At 38.0% G+C, this 19,937-nt stretch overlaps 1 protein-coding gene and 1 long non-coding RNA gene across 3 annotated transcripts in view; one reads left to right on the top strand and one right to left on the bottom strand.

Moving 5' to 3' along the window:
* Window positions 1–19,937, bottom strand: part of LOC120519072 (low affinity immunoglobulin gamma Fc region receptor II-a-like) — a 43,164-nt gene that overhangs the window by 8,397 nt on the left and 14,830 nt on the right. For both annotated transcript variants that reach the window (XM_039742163.1, XM_039742164.1), the window contains exons 3-6: window positions 12,197–12,484; window positions 8,714–8,989; window positions 5,206–5,298; window positions 2,976–3,006 (exon numbers count right to left, since the gene is read on the bottom strand). In XM_039742163.1, coding sequence (XP_039598097.1) covers window positions 2,976–3,006; window positions 5,206–5,298; window positions 8,714–8,989; window positions 12,197–12,484 — 688 coding nt within the window. The remainder of the gene's footprint in view (window positions 1–2,975; window positions 3,007–5,205; window positions 5,299–8,713; window positions 8,990–12,196; window positions 12,485–19,937) is intronic.
* On the top strand, window positions 4,669–19,167 carry LOC120519076. Its single transcript, XR_005631378.1, has 3 exons — window positions 4,669–4,825; window positions 6,306–6,512; window positions 18,967–19,167. It is a non-coding gene; the product is annotated as an uncharacterized LOC120519076 (long non-coding RNA).

Raw genomic sequence — 19,937 nt, 5'->3', positions numbered from 1 at the left:
TACACACCTACATTCTCTTCTTCATCAATTGCTTCTCCTGGTCTTGCACTTTGGCTTTCCGTTAAACTACATACAATAGGACACAGGTGCGGCTGTCATGACTCTGGCATTAATGAGGGAACAGGTCAATTCTGTATGTGTGCATGTGAACGCGGGCTCTCCCGCTCCCACATATATCTCCAGAGCTGCTCCACCACACTACCTATGCCCCACCTGAAAACTTGAGTATGCAATTTATTTATTCACTAGCAAAATACCCACACTTCGCAGCGGAGAAGTAGTGTGTTAAAGAAGTAATGAAAAAGAAAAGGAAACATTTTGAAAATAACGTAACATGATTGTCAATGTAATTGTTTTGTCACTGTTATGAGTGTTGCTGTCATATATATATATATATATATATATATATATATATATATATATACAGTATATACATATACATACATACACACACACACATTATGTATATATCTATATCTATATTTATATATATATCTATATACACACACATACACACATATATATCTATATATCTATATCTATATGTATATCTATATCTATATATACACACACACATACATATACACACACATATATATATACCCTTTGGGGTGCGAGCAGCTGTTGCTGGGGGTGCCAGAATCCATCGAGGAAGAAAAATGGAAAACATTATTTGTACAAAATTTTAATTTATCCATTCCTAAATAATTAAATGGACAGGCTATTTCGTATCGGTGCAATACGCTGCTTGTTAAAACGGATGACTCCTGCTCTTATGTGCAGTTAGTGCTGCGTGGGTATTATGAACTATCGTATCTGTTCAAGTTCTATTTAAATTTTAAATATAAGTAATTTTTATTTAGTCGACAGAAATATGTTTGGTAGGAATGTAAGTTAAATTTAGTCATCATTGCATAAATTTTTCTTCACCATAGAAATTTAAAGACTAAATTCAAATTCAAACATATTTCTGTCGACTAAATAGAACGTACTTATACCCAAATAGAACTTGAAAAGATATATTTTTTCGAATCTGATCGCACATTGTAGAGCGACTTGATGCGCACCACATCGAGCCTGCGAGCTATTGAGCTGTCGCCTGCCTGCCTCAATAAGTGACCCTCGCTTCACTCTTACTTTTTTACCGTTCATTTAATCATGGGTAGTCACGAAAAGATTAGGAAATGGAAGGAGGATTATACTGAGTAAGGCTTTACCAAAACAATTATTGATGGGGAATAAAGTATCCATTATTCATAAAGCTTCAATTGTTTTTCTGTGTTAACCTCATATTTTTTCATACTTCTTCTCAAACTAAGGGGGTGCGAGGGTAAAATGAATCGGGAAGCTGATTTATATATATTGAATATATTTAAATAGTTTTACTGTCAAATAATGCAAACAATACGTGGCACGTGTTTTGCCCTAATTCTGGGCTCATCAGGCGTACATGCTCACTGCACCCCCTGTCAGGAATCGAACTTCGGACGTCAGCGCTAGAGGCGAAGCCTCTCGTGTTGTGACACGGTGTGCGGTTCATTTATTTGACAGTATGTACAGTAGATCGGGAGATATATATATGTACAAAGTAAGATAACTCCTGTAGCCACAATAAATGCCTTTATTGAATAGACAAACCGGGGTGAACAAGTTCCTTTCTACTGCAGCCACAGCCGCGACATCACATAAAAAACATCAATAATAACTCATAAACTTGCAATATTATTTAGGAAAATCGCAACATTTTACTCACCAAAAATTCGGATTATTTGTAAACAAAATCCATCCTCCTCTCTTTCCTCAAAAACAGTTTAATTACTCTGTCGTACGGATTATCCGTGCGCTTCAGTTCCATCAAAACATCCCTTTCTATCGCATTCGAAGCTAATGCTGAAAGGCGAACCCGCCCTATGGTATTTCTGGCAAAAGTTTGAATTCGCTTTAGGGCTGAATATGTCCGCTCGACAGAAGCAGTGTACACGGGAATGCTCACCGCCAAATATACCAATGTGAACAGCTGCCCCATGCTCTCATTCAGATTTTTCTGATGAAGGAAGTCAAGGAGATCAGTGGGAGATTTTCCTAAAAAATCATCCGTAGCATACATTACAGTCAGTTCTGTTTTTAGCTGAGACAGATCAAAAAGCACTCCGCGGCTCTTGTGAGAAGGCTGCATGCATGAAATTTTTCTTGTATTCCCGAAACTTCTGGGGCTCGAGGAGCGTGACAAGCATCAGGTTTTCGTGGTGTTGAAATCTGGTCTGTGTCTGGCAAATAATATTGTCCAGAATCCTGCCATGGAGTTGGCTGTAGTGCGCGCGACAATCTTTTGCTCGGAGCATTTGTGGTGCATTCAGTCAACTCATAGAGTTCCTCATATCGGCTTCCATCCAATCAATGGGTCTGAATATGGTGACATTGCCACACGCCTGCTAGAGGGCCCGACTGACACCAGCTCAAAATCTGATTGGTTGAAGCAACAGGTTAATCGACATTTATTCTGTGTTAGAGTGCCTACGCAACGGATTGTGGAAGTCTCTCTGCCTGGCAACAAATGATGGCTGAAATGTGATTGGTTAAATGCTTTAGTACGAAAGTCCACCTCCCACGGCTATCGAGATGCAGTCTATTCTCTCTGCCTGGCATCAAATGACGGCTGAAATGTGATTGGTTAAATATTTTAATACGAAACTCCGCCTCCCATGGCTATTGAACTGGATTCTATTACAGTTTATGGACGAAAATACGTTCCAGTTATGACCCTTATGCGTAGAATATCGAAATGAAACCTGCCCAACTTTTGTAAGTAAGGTGTAAGGAATTAGCCTGCCAAATTTCAACCTTCTACCTACACGGGAAGTTGGAGAATTAGTGATGAGTGAGTGAGTGAGTGAGTGAGTGAGTCAGTGAGGGCTTTGCCTTTTATTAGTATAGATTTATATATCACAATCATAAAATAAAATACAAAAACTTACTTGCTGCTCCTGCACAAGATGCACAGTAAACCTGCATTTGAAAAGAACAAAAGCTTTTATTATCTGCAGTCATTAACTGTAATTTAAATTTCTGTTGAAACACTATACCCCTTTCATTACATAGTCTGTTTTCTGAAACAATTTGTCTAGTGAGTAAAGGTTTGAACGTTATACAATGCAAGTATTAAGTAACCAAATTGCACTGATCCAGTAACACAGAATTATCTATTTTTAGAAAGTAACAAAGATGATGTCTGCATACTGTACAGTATATGTGTAACATTCATCTTGACCTGAAAAGAATTATTTCAAATTAACTCCAATCATTTAAAATGGAAAATCCTTTGTGAACTAAATTTAAGAGACACTAGGACCCTGCCTGCGGTGGGTTGGCACCCTGCCCGAGATTGGTTCCTGCCTTGTGCCCTGTGTTGGCTGGGATTGGCTCCAGCAGACCCCAGTGACCCTGTGTTCGGATTCAGTGGGTTGGAAAATGGATGGATGGATAGGACCCTGCATAAAAGAAATTGCTTCCTCTTAACATTTTACTGGCCCCAAAATCATTCAGTGCCCACATTTATCAAGCATTGTTAAAACATGGTCCTAGCTGGCTCAGAAGTCTCAGAGTGATGCACATGTGGCCCTACCATTAGGAGTAAGAATAATAGCTTTTATTCAGTTTTCATAATTTAGGGAACTACTTCTAACTTCACCAGGATTTAGGAGAGCTGGTGAGCTGGTCTGACATGTCAGAAGTTACCAGAACATGATGATCTTTTCTCACAGCTTAAAACCATAAGCAGAGACGGAATTGAAATGCCAAGAATATTTAAATTGCAAAGACAAAAGAAGAAAACTCATGCTAACGAGTAGGGTTTTGTTTTACTTTTTTATTTTTTAATCAGTAATCTCGGGTGACCAGAAAGTGTTTTAGGCTGACTGTTATACAGTAATGCAGATGGTGTCTTGCACCATCACTAACAAAACCAAATCATTATGTTAACACATTTCAAAGAAATAAACATTTCACCAACAAATGTATACGGGATCTTAACAGCAAAAGATGAAGTCCAAGGCAGTGTGGACCCCAGCACAGGACAATTCAAGTACTGAAATGATGGCAGGGGCATGGCTTATTGTCACAGTTTTATACTTGTTTGTTTTCTAATTATTAGATTTTTCCTTGCATTTATAAATTGGCAACATGTAACACAAAGAGAAATACATTAACCTCTTACAGTGAAGATAAACATATTTTATATTTACATCAAGAAGACATTTTTCTATTTGATGGCTTCTAAACTCTTACATTTTGTGAAAACACACACACATTTTATGACCTGACATGGTATGTTAATGTGGCAATGCATCTTGACATTCACTCTGCAGATGTTCTTTGAACAGGCTTTATTGTATTTAATTTTGCTATTTATCCATTTTCCTAATATACTGTATAATAAAGAAGCTCATAAATAGTGTTGAAACAGTGATCTAATTGCGTGGACATTTAAATATAGAGAAGGCCCTTCGAAATGAAAGATGAAAATTAAGATGGAAGTCCAGCCATGTTAATATATATGAATGTGATTTAAGTCTCCGTTTTCTCAAAGTTAAAAGCTTTGTATTCTGCATTTTCATTCATTTCATTAGTGGTTCATTGGTCTTCAGCATTTTTCATATTTTACTTTCTTCTCAGCAGGAATGGCATCTTTCCAACTACAGCTGTGCTCCCCATTTCCTCATTCCCTATTGTACCATCTCTAATGCTGTCTTGCTGTCTAAAGAAAAAGCAGCAAGTAAAGTGATTTGCCTTTTGCTCATGTATGCAGCATTTATTTAGATGCACACAGGTAAGTAGCAAAACAAGCACCATGCAAAGCAATTCTTTTATGTCTGCTGTGTCGGAGTACTGTATGTTTGTGTTCCATGATGGGTGACCAATCAGGTAACAAGACATTGTAATGAACATAAACCAGCCAGAGCACGAGGATGTCAGCATTTACAAAAATATTCATTTCCACACTGAAATGTCACTCCATCGTTTTCAGAAGTCTCTGGCTGTGATGGGCATTTTTAGAAATATTGGTTTCTGTCAGTTGGAAATGCCAGGATAGTGTTGGCAAAAGACAGAAATGAAGACAAATGTCTGCATTTTTAAATGGAAACACAGTAGTGTGGATAGGGCCATACATGTGGCACCCCTCAGTTAGACATGTACTATCCCACTTACCTTCAATCCTTAGGTAAACACACAGCAGTAGGACAACAAAAAGAAGAAAAAGACCAATTCCAACACTGACCAAAGCAACAGTGAGCCGGGGAGCTGAAGAAAAACAATAAGGAAAAAGTTACAATAGCAGGTTTTATCCCTCACAGGCAAATTTTTGTACTATATAGTATATACTAATTATGCATTTCACACTCTTCAATTAATAAATTTACACTTTCCAATATGTAGTGAACTTTTTGTGATCAATTTTTTATCCTAAAGCTTAAAGAGCAAAATATCTATCAGCAAAAAAGTTACAAAACACAATTTTGTTTGTGACCAGACAGGGTGGGTCACAGTCACAAGACGTTAGATAAAGGGTGAACACTGTCTGAGGGCAGCTTATAGCTCCACAGCATGTGTTTCCTGGAAGCTGCACGGAAGACAGCCCATCTGTCCACCATGATCAAATGAAGGATTGCAGCAAGTTATATTTCCCAAATTAATGTAATGGAGAAACAGGTTAAGTTAAAGCAGCGCAATTAAGCCGAGCCACAGAAATGCACTAAAGATCACTTAGACACTTTACGAGAACACAGTCATAAGATTGGCATCAAAGTAGAAATACACCTGCGGATATAAAGTTATCACTAGCCTCTGCTGCTTGCTTCGGGTCATCGGAGGATATGTTTCCAGAGCCGTGAGGCAGTTTTAAACATGCTGGATAGAAGAGGTTCATCTGGACGCCCACAGCTCTGGCTGTCTTCAAAAGTGGATTCATCAATTTGTGTACTTGTGCAGTAGATGGTGATAAATATCAGAAAACAAGTTAATATGCTAACCTTCATATGACAATTTGGACAATTGACAGTCCAAATGATTGATAAAGTGCATCATTAAAGATCTAGGGTGGGCAGAGCCATTGTTTAAACCATACAACCTATGGCATCTTTCAATTATGGGGGAAAACCTTAAGACTTCTTAAGAAAGTGTATAGACACTCCTCTTTCAGCCTTCTGCCTGATCCTTATAAGACAAATGTTTCTTCTGTTTCTGTTTTCTAATTACATTAGTTTAGAGGAAACCTGATTCATCAGTGTTTTAATTTTTTCCCTTTCTAGATCACTGAGCTCAGCAAAGTTCACAGATCAGTGGAAATCTTTTTCTGTTCCCTTTTAACTTCAGAATTATCCTGGTGCATTATAACAAAGTCATGGTGAAATTAGCTTCTTATGATCTTCAGCATCTTGCGTGAGGATTTCTTCAGAGGCTGGAGATGTGCCTTCAGACCTTCTCTTCATTGACATTGAAAATTGCACAGGAATAAGGTGAGTAAAATCATGTAGAATGCTGAGTTTGAGAGATCATTTTATAAAACAAAATACATGAAAAGTGAATGCCCCCAAAGATCCATTCACACTTACACACATCATTCTGCCACAGGAGTCATGAGAGTCCCATATAGCAGGAGATGTGTGATACGTGGTATGACATCACATAAAGTGTCAGCATCTCTACATGTGATTGCCAATTAAGTGTGGTTGCCGACAATTAGTGATGAGTGAAGCAATTTGCACAAAATTGAATTTTCGTATAGTAAAATTACAAGATGCAAGAAGTAAATTGTTTAGTCCCTGCCAATAAGCATTTTCCTGCATTAATTTTGAATGCATCTCCCTGTCATTTAGTGTTTAGTTCTCTAGTGACTCCTTATCACATGCAACATGTGTTTAAGTTGTGTCACACATATGTGATTGGGAGACAACTTCAGGGCTCATTTGATAGTAATAACCCTCAGAACCCTCATCTGCCTCCCTCTGCAGAAAGAATGATTGACGTACTGGCCTCCAGTGAAATTGCTTCCGGTATCCGTTCTACCGAACTCACCACTTCCTATGAGTGTCCTACTTAAACCACCATCTTAGGTAAATAAGGAGAGGTCTGAATTTATTTTTCCATCACAATATACAGGGGTCACTTCAGTGCCCTAAACATTTATGATCTCTCTGTTTATTCTTTCACAATTGTTTTGGTAATACAATGCACACTTTGCAAATTATGATGACAGTCTTTTTGATTGAAATCCTAAAGATGTGTTGGAGACAGAAACGATATTCGGTACATTCCTTCCCAGTACTTGGAGTTTGCTTATCCTCAGCCTCATCTGCAAGAACTGAAAAAATAGAAAAGGGTGGTTGCTAGGTAACAGCAAGGGATGGGGCTTGCCCGTGGAGAAAATGCAGTAATGAGCATAATGGTGTGTCTTTGTGTGGACAATGTGCAGCAGGTCACATTAAAAAAAACACTGCATTCCCTAAAGGGATATCAACAAGAGCAATAAATATAACAAGTTTTACTGGTGTGCTATAGATTAGCTGCATTACACAGCCCTGGAAAAACACAGGTAAACACAGAAGAGTGTTATTCCATATTTTCCACCTTAGAAAATTGTTACAAACCACAAAAAACTCTTTTTAGTTTCATATTTTATGATTGAATAGTAAGTTTTAGCATCCGTTTCACAAAACTATCCTCCCTCTGTAGACCAGATGATTGACAGACTTAACATTGATGATGTCACTTCTGGTTTCTGACCTCCTGAACCCACCTCTCCCTTCCTACAGGCCTGAATACAGGATCTTCTGCCATCTTGGGAACCAGTTGATGACAGACTCATGTCTAAAGAAGACACCTCTGCACTTGCTGTGTGTTTTCTTTTGTTGCAAGTTATTTCAGTTATGTGGGAATCACCTTCAGGTGCCCCAACCTTTCATAATGTGTTGTGTTATTAATTTGACAATACGGATGGATGGATGATATCAAACCCGTTTGATTGTCTCATTAGTAGGAGGTTTAGGCTGTATACACAGGAAAGTTGACAACCAATAAATGTCCATCCAGAAATGCAATGCATAGAATGTAGCGACAAGGAATAAGGAACATGCATGTTTTGAACCTCACACATTGAAGAGAAGCTCATCTGTCTGATATTTCAGGTTTTATGTACTAAACAGAGTGAAAAACACAAATAAAGAGCAGAGATTGCTACTGAACTCACTGCAGCTGTTAGCACTTCATACATCACTGGCTCCGACAGAAAGAACTCTATTGGCTGTCAAAAAAAGAGGCAAGAACGACTGTGCTTAAAGATTGACACACATCTGGTAAACGTGACATGAGCCGTAGTTTTCAGGCATGAAACATTACATGGTTCTGCAACATGATTAGAGATTGCGAACAGCAAATTTGACATATTCTACGACAAAGGTCAAAAATGTAATATCGGCTTAACAGAGCTAATAAAACAGCACTCTAGCAGGAAGACCCAACAGCTTCACCTGCTGCAAAAACCAGAGAGGGACTCCTTAGCACAGAGCTACTTTTTGTGTTCCACTCTGTATATATTCAAACATGTCCTGGTTTTGCATATTTTTCAGTTACAACTTCAAGCTTTTATGGTTCTAAGTCTGCCATTGATGAAGAAACTATAAAGAAGTAAAGTGAATTCAATCAAATATGATTTTCTCACCAGATATGTATAACTGAACAGGATCGCTAAAATTGGAGTAAATCTCTTCTTTTCTGGCTCGACACCTGTACTCGCCACTGTCTGAATGAACTACAGAGCTGATGATGAAGGTGGGCTCCATTTGTGTGAGATAGGGGTTTATGGCTTTGCTTTTGTGCAGCTCATATCTCCACTCCACAAGATCTCCTTCAACCCAGCAGAGAAGCTGGACTTGATCTCCTTCAGATACTAAGCCATCTGTATTTCCTGAGGTTATCTCAAGTCTGGCTCTTCTGCCTAAAATAAAAATATGTCACATTGTTAAGACATGAGAAAAAAAATAGGAGTCTGTGAGATTTTGTCTTCTCCTACATTACAGGAAAAAGCATAAAATACCATCTTTACTTCTGTGAACTCTAATTTACCAACTGCAAACTGTCTCCCCTACAGCCAGTAAATCACTGGTTGATGACCAGCAATTGGATCACAACTAAAGATATTATTATTATAGATGTTTATCTGATGGGTTTATCCAAAAGGGACTCCCAATATCCAAATTTGTTACTCCTTTTCACAGGAATTTTTTACAGTTGGAACACAAGTGACTTACTAAGGGTTACATAGTGCAGCAGGTCTGGGAACAACTGAAATGGCAGTCTGGTGACCAACTGCCTTAGGCACACAGGGTGAAATCCAAAGTTTATTTTTGCCTGGTTTCACTTAAGTCAGAAGTGTAAAATACATGTCTGGAGACAATCATGAGTGAATTTTGCTTAAAACTGGGTGGGAACCATTAGATGGCTCACTGGGTGTCACTTTTCTAAGCCAATCCAACTCCTCATGAAGTCAATGCTCACAGTAATGTGGTAATTTTGAACTGAAAAGATCAGAGATGCTCTTGTTAACCTGGTCTGACAAATACCAAGCTTCGGTTTATGATGAACTGTCTACAGTCGAAAAGTTGCCTAAAAAAGACCCTCTTAGACATGTAAATATGTAACATGTGTGCAGAGAGCAAATTTTATGTCTTAATAATAAACATAACTTGATGCAAGGGAAAAGCCTTTCTGTAACTTCAGACTATACATTAGCATTCAATGGCATCAATGGATGAATGTTAAACATGAACAATACGTTGTCGCAGGTGTTGTGTTTGCTCTCTGTTGTTCAGCATTATGACAATAGTGTAGGAGTCAATGTAAGTTTGAAAAAACTGGCATGAAACCAGTGAAATTTTGAAGTAAAGGGAGTGTCTCACTCCGTCAAAAGGACTGCCATTAAGAGAGCAGAAAACGAAGAGCCACAGAAGATTTCAATACTCAATATGCCCAAATAAACAAATCTACCTAAGCAGATAACTAAAGAAATGTAACATTGCTGTCTAATTGAAAATGCCAAGATGGCAAGCCAGAATAGACGCAGTGTTTTAACATGTATATCCACAGAACACAATGTTTATCTACAGTAAACTCAATTTGCTGTTGTTATGCCATATAGTGAATCAATAGAGCTCCTGAATGGATAACAGCAATGTTAGGTGTTTATTTTCTCTCAGCATCTGTCTTAGTTCCTAAACCTGACGGCTCGTGGAGGTTTAGACTTTTGACGACTCAATCAGGTTTCCAAATTTGATGATTATTCCATGCCTCGAGTGGATGATCTCCTCAAGAGGCTGGGGAATGCACAATTTCTAATTACATTTGATATGACGAAAGGGTACTGGCAAATTCCCTTAATGTCCTCTGCTAAAGAAAAAAATGCCTTTAGTACACCTAGTGGACACTGGCAATACAGGGTCCTTCCCTTTGGTTTTCACGGGGCACAGGCAACCTTTCAGCATCTGGTGGATACACAGTTAAGGCCCCACAATTCATACAGTGCCACCTAGCTGGATGATATTGTTGTCTAGCAATTGTATTCAGTGCAAGATCCAATCTGTGACCATTACAATAGAGCTCCAGCCTTACTGGGCCACATGTTTTGGGCTTGCACCTAATTAATATCATTCTGGACAATAATCTTTGCATGCCTATGAGACAACCTTGGTGTCACAATCACTCCTAAACCATTAACAGCTGTGTTTGGTGGACTCCCAGATAGGCTTAAACTGGAGAAGAACAAACAAATCGTAATTGCCTTTACCTCACTACTAGCACAAAGACTTATTATGCTTAACTGTAAGAATTCCAACCAACCATGCATAAGTCAGTGGATAACTGATGCTCTGTACTGTCTGAGAAAAAAGTCAAATTCTTGCTTAGAGGATCAGTTGAAAATGTTTTAAATATATGGCAAGATTTAGTTAATACCTTTTAGAATAAACATTTATATGGGGGGGGTGGACATTTTTCCTTCTTTTTTTTCTTCCTATTTTTGCCCGTGCTCTTGACTTTTCTCTCTTTCCATCTGGATTTGAATTCTGTCTTTGTTTTATTATGTTTTCTTTTTTTATTTTATTGATGTTTTTTCTTCTCTTCTAGTTTGACTATGAAGTTATTTGTTGTGTAAGTTCAACTTGATTGCATGCAATGTTATTTTCTTCAAATAAAATAAAAAATAAAAAGACTGACCAATGTACTAGTATTTCAACATTCATTCACTAATAAACCTTTCTCGCATGCTCCCTGACCGTGTTCTTGTCTTCACCCATTCAGGGCTACCATCTTCTGGTATTCTGTATTTTAATGAAAAATCTTAACCCTGAACATTCCTCTCTTATCAGTCCAGAAATAGCCTTTAATTTTGTTTTTTGAAGATGCACGCTGACAAAACCCTTCATTATTTGTGTTCTTGTCAGTTCTATAGAAAAGGACACATAAAGCATTAAAGCATGTTCATTTTGAATAAAGTCAACTTCAGATAACTTTTCAATGGCAGAAGATGCCAACAATCATGTTTTGAATGTAGCTGTTTTTACATTTATAAATGGAACAACTAGAGTGGGTGCTAGAAATTACTCTAAATAAGAGTTCTCCAGTGGGATGCTTTTTCTATCTACACGGATAACCATAAATAATATGGAACAAGTTAGTAAGCTGTATGGTGGACAGTAGTACTCAGTTCTCAGTTCGTCAAGATTTCATAAAGGATGGGTTGACTAGGGACTGATGAGCAGTGTTCGGTTAAACAACCTGTTCTTGTCAAAACTGTTTTTAAAATCTTTGACCAGAATTAAAGTAGGTCAGCTGCCAAGAGAACTACAGCTTCATAAGTTGTGAGGTGATTAACAAGAACAAGTCTTTTCATCTTTAGATTCCTAATAAATTTTCCAAAGGATTGGCATTTTCAGCTTTATTATTTCCGTGCAATAGTTTGATGACCTAAGTGCACCTTAAAGTACGGAGTGTTCTACTAGAATCGGCTTGTATTATATCACAAGAATTAATAAAGAGAAACCAACAAGCCTTCAGTACTTGTGAACCCACACAACAGCTATTTAGAAATATAGCCCCCCAGGTTTGCCCAATGTAGTAGCGAGTGAGCCTCCTTTAGGCACAAACTTACCTTGAACACTAAGAATGACACCGTTACTGATTTCTGAGCTGGAAGGTTGGAAATTTCTGTGGGAGTAACATCTATAGTGTCCACTGTCAGACTGGGTCAGGGTCGGGATGAAGTAAGTGTCTCCAGTGACATTTTCGATCTGAATTCCCCAGTCGTACAGACTCCCTTTGTACCAGCGGTAGAGCCAACTTGAAAAATTGCCCTTGATGTGGCAGACCAGTACCACTCTGTCTCCAATGTATATTGTTTGCAGGTGATTGTTCAGTGTCAAAGTGGCAGTTGGCTTTACTGCAATGAAGAAAGCATAAGAATTAAAGGCAAATGAGGATCTTCCAGAGGCAGAAACAGGTGCTGCACTTCTGCTAATAACTATTTGTTTTTTATTTTTGGTACACTTAATATATTGTCTTTTTGTATTACCATTTTGTATGGTCAGAGTGCAGGTCAGCCATGGTCAGCCATTTTACATTGCCCCTTAAACTTAAAGTTCATTGCAAGAAACTTTAATTTTCCTTCACCCTTAAAATATATGAACTGATATCACAAGAACCAATAACTAATCACTGGGAATAATAAGTAATATTTCTCAGTTGCTAGTCAACTGGTTTCCTGTTCATCTATAGACATTTCCATGTATTATGGCATAGACTAACATCAAAACCAACCTGTGACAGAGGATGCTGTTGAAAGTGCTTTGTAAAATGAAACTTAATTGACTGATGATGTTGTGAAGAAAATGGGTCCTCATGGAAGGGAAGAGCCAGATAGGAGGAGCAGCTATTTGTATGTAAAATTCAGTGTAGCAGATTTGTATCTTAGGTGAACTTGTGCACACTTCTTTTAGTGACTCAGGAATTACACCAACATTAAAGTCTCTAGCTTTTTTAGCCCTCCGTTTTCTTAACATTTTTATTCATTATCCAGTACTGCCACCTTGTGGACATATCACAATATAACATTTAGTTACAGAATTTGGCATGCACTTCTTAAGTTTTACCATCGTGCTATTTGGTGCAGTGGTTAGCTTGCACCCACATTGACCTAGCATCCCGGATTTGAATCAAGTACCTTCTTGTTGTCTATGAAGAGTTAATTTTTCTGAAGCCAGATGTATAATAGATATGACTGGGGACATCCATGAGTGTAATTTGTTTTAAACTGGGTGGGAACAATAGACAACTCACTGAGTATCACATTTCTAGACCCAACGTCTCATGAAGGTGGTGCACAACGCAAAGATAAGATATGCTCTTGTTATCCTGAACTGACAGACAGCAAGCTTGTTTATGATGAACCATCTACTGTTGAAAACTCTCCTAACAAAACCTCTTAGACAAATAAATGTGTGTTGCACATGCAGAGAGCACATTGCACATCTTAAAAATAAATATAACCTGATACAAGATAAAAACCTTTCTGTAGCATCAGATTATATGTTGGCATTTGATGGCATCAGTGGACGAACAGTAAACTTGAACGATACATTGTCACGGGTGCTGTGTGTGGTCTCTTTTGTTCAACATTATGCTGATAGTGTGGGAGTAAATTTGAAAGAATTGGCAACTATATTCATGAAAATATGCATTTGAAGTAAGTGGTGTGTCACACCTGTCAATAGGACTGCTGTTAAGAGAGAGGATAACAAAGAGCCACAGAAGAAGCAGATTTCAGGACTCAAAACACCCAAATCAACAAATATGCCTAATGACACCAGTGAAAGCACAGATGAGGCTCAAGACACCCACCTCCTGACTGCATATTTAAAATGAATAATTAAAGAAATGTAACATTAGTGTCTAACTGCAAATGCAAACTTGCTGTGCTGCGTTGCACATCCACAGAACACAATGCTTATCTAAACTCGATTTGCTGTTGTTATGTCCTACAGTAATTCAATAGTTAAAATGACACAAAGATGTCATGGCAGACAGTGTCACTACTCAAACGTGTGGAGCTCAGTAACTATGCTGGTCTACATGTGTGTGTGTCCATCTGTCTCTGTTGTCACAGCGCTCATTACAATGTACTCTTTAATTATTAAGCTTCAGTTACTTTGTGCTACTGAGCTCCTGAATTAATAACAGCACTTTGAGCTTTTTAGTTTCTCTCAGGGTCAAGTCTTTTGTTCTGTCTGTTTTTCTCTCTCTTTGGAACCCCGGCTGCGGTATAAAATAAATGGACTGGAGAAATTGGGGGCAGGTGAGGGTGTAGCCTTTGCAGTGCAGGATTTTGCCGCTACTCACTACACACTTTTTAACGGTTTGTCCCGAGATGTGTGTTCTCGTTTGAGAATCTCATCTGGTCATGTGAGACTAATAAGGAGTTTGCATGTTTTCTTCCATCTCTACATGGGTTGGGTCTTCCAGTCTTCCTACCTAATCCCAAAAGATGTAGGCAGTCAGTTTTATTTGTAATTGTGTCATAATCAAAAACAACTCAACTGAACAATGGATTGCTTTTCATTTCGGCACACAATTTTAATGGCAGTTTAAAAGCGGATTGCATTTTAAATCATGTCCATAGATTGCATGTCATAACCAGGTGTGAAAAGTAAAGAAGTACAATTACTTTCATCATGTATCTGTACTTTACATAAGTAGATTTAGCTGTGGATAGTTTTAACTTTCTACTCCACTACATTTCTACATGACAATGTGTAACATTTCACAGTCTTTATGAACAACTCTTTTCAGTGGATCATAAGCACAAACAAATCAATTCAGTACATCTCCACAGGAGTGCTAAATGCATGCGCGATAATGTCAGCCTTTTTCCCTTATAACAATGCTTCATCCAAACAACATGATTCACTGAAGTCCTGCACTAGTAACAACATAATTCACTGAGGTCAATTTGGATTGAAATTTATCCTGCCCCCTAGATCCACACATAATTTCTCCAGACTGCAGCAATACCCTTCTCATTTCTTCAAGTAGTGACAGGGACTCATGACGCAAAATAAGGAGCGAGGATTGGGCAGAGTGGTAACGGTAAAAATTCTACACATATATGTACATGCGTGCACAGATCAGGCAGCAAGAGTCACATTATTATGTGGTAAAATTAACCAAGTTTGTCCAAGCGTGAATTCTGTATCATGTGATAGACTTCTTGCTATTTAGCATACTATTTGTAGGAGTGCAGTATGTGAAACAATGCCTCTGATGCATCCCAAAGCTCTTTTGTTTGTATGGCACTAAAATATAATACGTATTCCCAATATCCATCTTGGAACTAGTGATACAATGGATTTGAGAATACTGACAGCAAAGACATATATAAGAATGCGGAAGAAAAAAGGAAATGAATGGCAGATGAGCTTGTGAAGTGAAGGGACCATGGCGCTAGTTTGAAATGTTGACATGAAAATAGCAAGTGCAGCTCAAGAGGATTTTTGGGGTTTTGTGAGGGGTGAGTCAGTAGAGTCGGGGTATATATAGTGCCATGGCAGTGTTTTATACTAAATGAAATTTCAGTGATCATTAACAACTGGCTGGTCTCTCATAAGATGTTCACCTTTATGACCTACACTGAATTTAAATCTTCAACTGAGGTGCAAAGGAGATTTTGTATTAAGTTTAACAAGCTGTGGTGAGGAAGTATTCCTTCTTGTCACACTATTTTAAAGCAGTTTGATAAATATCAGTCTACTGGTAGTGTGAAAGGCGGCACGGTGGCGCAGTGGTAGCGCTGCTGCCTCGCAGTTAGGAGGCCCGGGCGCTCCGGTTTCCTCCCACAATCCAAAGACATGCAGGTTAGGTGGATTGGCAGTTCTAAATTGGCCCTAGTGTGTGGGTGTGTTTGTGTGTGTCCTGCGGTGGGTTGGCACCCTGCCCGGGATTGGTTCCTGCCTTGTGCCCTGTGTTGGCTGGGATTGGCTCCAGCAGACCCCCGTGACCCTGTATTCGGATTCAGCGGGTTAGAAAATGGATGGATGGATGGTAATGTGAAAGACAAGTCATTTAAACCACTGAGAACTGCAATAACACCAGAAAATATGAAAAGCAGTAGACATACAGCACATGCAGTGTTAGTCAGTCGAGTTAGCCATTTGAAGCTGTACTGCTCACTGAAGTATTCAACAGGATTTATCCTATCACCCGCATAAAATACACAGTGTATATAATTTTTAGGAATAATTTAGCTTTTTTCCGTTAATTAAACTGTTAAAAGGAAACCAGAAAATTTTAAATGTATTGTTAATGTTGGAGCTCATTTGAAATACATTGTTTTTTAAAACATTGTTTAAGGCAAGGTTAATAAGCTAAATTTAATTATTTAATTTTTAACTAATTTATTCCTTCACTGGTGCCACACACCTAGAAATTCTTTCTCTCAGCCTTACTAAAGTTTAAACTAACCATTGGCAGTGATGCACCTCAGAAATCTATTCCTGTTTTGAATGATTATAGTTGCTCTATAGGTGCTCTATGTGTGGAGTTTGCATGTTCTCCCTCTGACTGTTTGGGTTTCCTCCTGGTCCTCAGGTTTCCTTCCACAGTCCAAAGACATGCAAATTAGGTGGATTGGTGGGGCTGAATCAATCCTAGTGTGTGCACGTGTCTGTGTGTGTGTTTGTATGTGTGTGTATGGTGGGTGTGTTCACAACTGTGATGGAATGGCATCCTGTCCACAGATCGTTCTTACCTTGCACCCTGCACTTGCTGGGACAGGCTACTGCTGGCTCACGACCCTGCTCTGAATCATCAGATATGGAATATGGATAAACAGAGTATTGTTTTTTAACAGTACATTAGTCTATTTGTTTCTCTTTTAGTAATATTCATGTGACGAAAATGTGCTTCAAAGAAAAAAAACACTTTCTTTTTTATTATAGGACCATCATTATTTCTCTCTTTATGATTCCACTGTCACTATGAGAATAGTCCTTTTCTGGATCTCAGTACGGTACAGATATTTTTTATGTGGGTCCTTCGATTAAAAAGTTTAAGAACTCCTGTTTCAGTGGTTTAAAATAAATCTGTCATGCTGTCTGCCTCCTAAATTAATATGTTTATCAGCATAATCTGTATCATTCTTAATTAAAGAGGCATAACCTGTACTATATTTGTATTTAACACAGTATACTTTCAGTAAGCACACCCAATGCAATATTATGTTGTTGTATCAGGGAATACATTCATCTGACAAGTACTTTTGCTTTAATACTTTCAGTATATGTTTAAGCAAATACTTTCTTACTTTTACTTAAGTACTTCAGCTTTTACTAGAGTACACTTGTGCTTATTTATTTGTACTTTTACTTAAGTAAATTGTTTGAGCACTTCTTCCACCAGTGGTCATGACTGAAAGCACTGCAGATGCATTGCATTAAATTTTGTGGCAGCTCCATGTGTATTGCATTTTGATTCGTGCTAAAACAAAACTAAATGTAATCAAATGGCCAATCAGCGTCAAAAGGTAGGACAAGTGGCGTTCTAATAACGAGTTTGTTTGACCTGGAAGGAAGGTGAACAGAAAGTTGATAAGGTCAGGGATTCACCAGTTCCTTGAACGTGTGGAAACTTGTGAGTTAAATTATGATTTCATTCTCTTATGCGTCGAAAGAAAGGAAAATCTGCATAGTATCTGTTTATCACAGAGGGTATGAATGAAAAGCTATGAAGAAACCAAGTATGGTGATGCTAACAAATGTATCACTATATTCAGTATTTTGCTAAAACCTCTAACAACCAACGCTTCAAAAATTTAACCTCATTGTTTAACATCTATAAAAAGAAAAACAACTTTAGACATCTTAACATAAGAGTAATCTTTTTCAGCGAGAACTAAACCACACTTTTTGTTATTTCAGTTAATCGATTATTTCATTTAATTCAATTTGTGCTCACCACCAGAACACATAAAAGTCTAGAAGTGGAATACCCCAAGCCCCACCTTTTGACGCTGGTTGGTCCTTTGATTGTGTTTACTTTTGGCCCAATTAAAACCTGGTCTCGAATCAAAATGCAATACACGCGGAGCTGCTGCTAAGCTAAATGCAATACGTCTCCTTTGCTTTCAGTTTTGGCACAAAATCTATGAACATGAATTAAAATGCAATTCGCTTTTCTATTGCATTTTAAATTAGCATGTCGTAGCGAAAAGCACTTGATCATGTGGTCGATATGCTTTTAATTATGACATGATTAAAAACATGTGAAAATCAAATGTTCCACTTGCATATGTTTTGCATTTTAATATAGTTAACAAGTTGAGTTACATTGCATTTTGGCACAAATAATCTATATTTACCAGTTAATGTTCATTTGACAATAACGTGTAATTGAAATAGTTCTGCATTTCACAAGAACAAAATGATTTCCAATCATTGTTAATCACTTTTGTCTGATTCTCAGTTGGATGTTCACTTCAGCCTTGTGGTTAAATTCTGACTCCTCTTCTGCTGCTACAATTAACCTTTCATCATTTCTGCTCATAAATTATACTAAGGTTAAACTTTCTGGCTAAATGCAAAATGGCCAGACAGAATTGCTTCAAAGTTAAAAAACTAAGTGAACCTAAAATAAGGAAGATAAATTGTAAGTAGCCTTTTGTTATACTCTTTCTTTCTTTTTTTCAGTTCTATGCTGAGTCGTTACTTTCACTACTGTCGTTCATCTGTTTCTGGAATTGTGGATTTTGTTTTTCAGTTTTGTCATTTTAAATACCTGTGCTTCTGATTCTTTGGCTAATGGACTTCTGTTTAATTTTGTAATGGAAAGACCGACATCCCATCTAGTTTTGACTACCTTCTCTTGCCTAGCCAGGTGGCTGACATAATGAATGGTACTGAAGGGAAGAGCAACAGGACTGGCATCCCGGCAGCCATGGATAAGAATCATATACCCAGATGGAATGCTACTATACAGCAAGGACACAATGGATGGAGTATCCTTACTGAAATAAGTCAGCGTTTCTCAGCCTTTAAGTATTTGCGACTCGAATTTTCATATCAGTTTTAATCGCACCCTCCTAATGTTTTTTTTAAAGGAGCCCACTAATACCAATTTGTTCATTTTAAATTAATGATTTATCATAGATGCATATTTTAGTTATACCTACTTAACTTTTATCGACATTTATCTAACTCTATATTTATTTTTCTAGTATCAGAATGTTGTTTAAGTTAATTTGTTTTGGTTTCAATAGATGTATTTTTCATATTTTTGATTCGTGTTTTCTTTTTTTCACATCTTCGCGCATCCCACAGTTTGAGAACCACTGGGATAAGTAATGGATTCTTTACTCGTTGGGAGTTCACATATATCACATATATGTGACACTGGGAGACTGCCTCCTACATTAAGGTTGTTCCCACATATACTGGGTGGCAGCATCGTTTATAGTGAACCCTGGGATGCTGGTAGGGTAGAAAAAGAGTTGTGGTCCCAAAAGACTGCCCTGCTCGGTTCCATGGAGGCCACTTGGGTGAGATGTTGGCCACTTGTGTCCATGGAGTTGTGTCTGGGGTTTGGGGCTTGGTGGCACCCCTAGTGGTCACTGTTTAATTATAAAAATAAAAAAAAAATAAAAAAGAGAGAGAGATGTTCTACAATGGCTGCTGCAAGAGATCCCTTCGACAATATTAACAATGGCAAATAAGCGGATGAAAAATAATCCCACATAACAGGCAGTGAGCAAGTCTTCAGCTCAGGGGAGCCACGACCCAATTTAAGATTTGGAAAAGGGTAGAACTGTTTCATATTTCTTCTGGTACTGAAAACAACTTAAAGCTGAT

Source organism: Polypterus senegalus, chromosome 18, assembly GCF_016835505.1.
Source record: "Polypterus senegalus isolate Bchr_013 chromosome 18, ASM1683550v1, whole genome shotgun sequence".
Taxonomy (NCBI): domain Eukaryota; kingdom Metazoa; phylum Chordata; class Cladistia; order Polypteriformes; family Polypteridae; genus Polypterus; species Polypterus senegalus.
The sequence above is the reverse complement of the archived record's forward strand: the minus strand, read 5'-3'. Positions and strand labels throughout refer to the sequence as shown.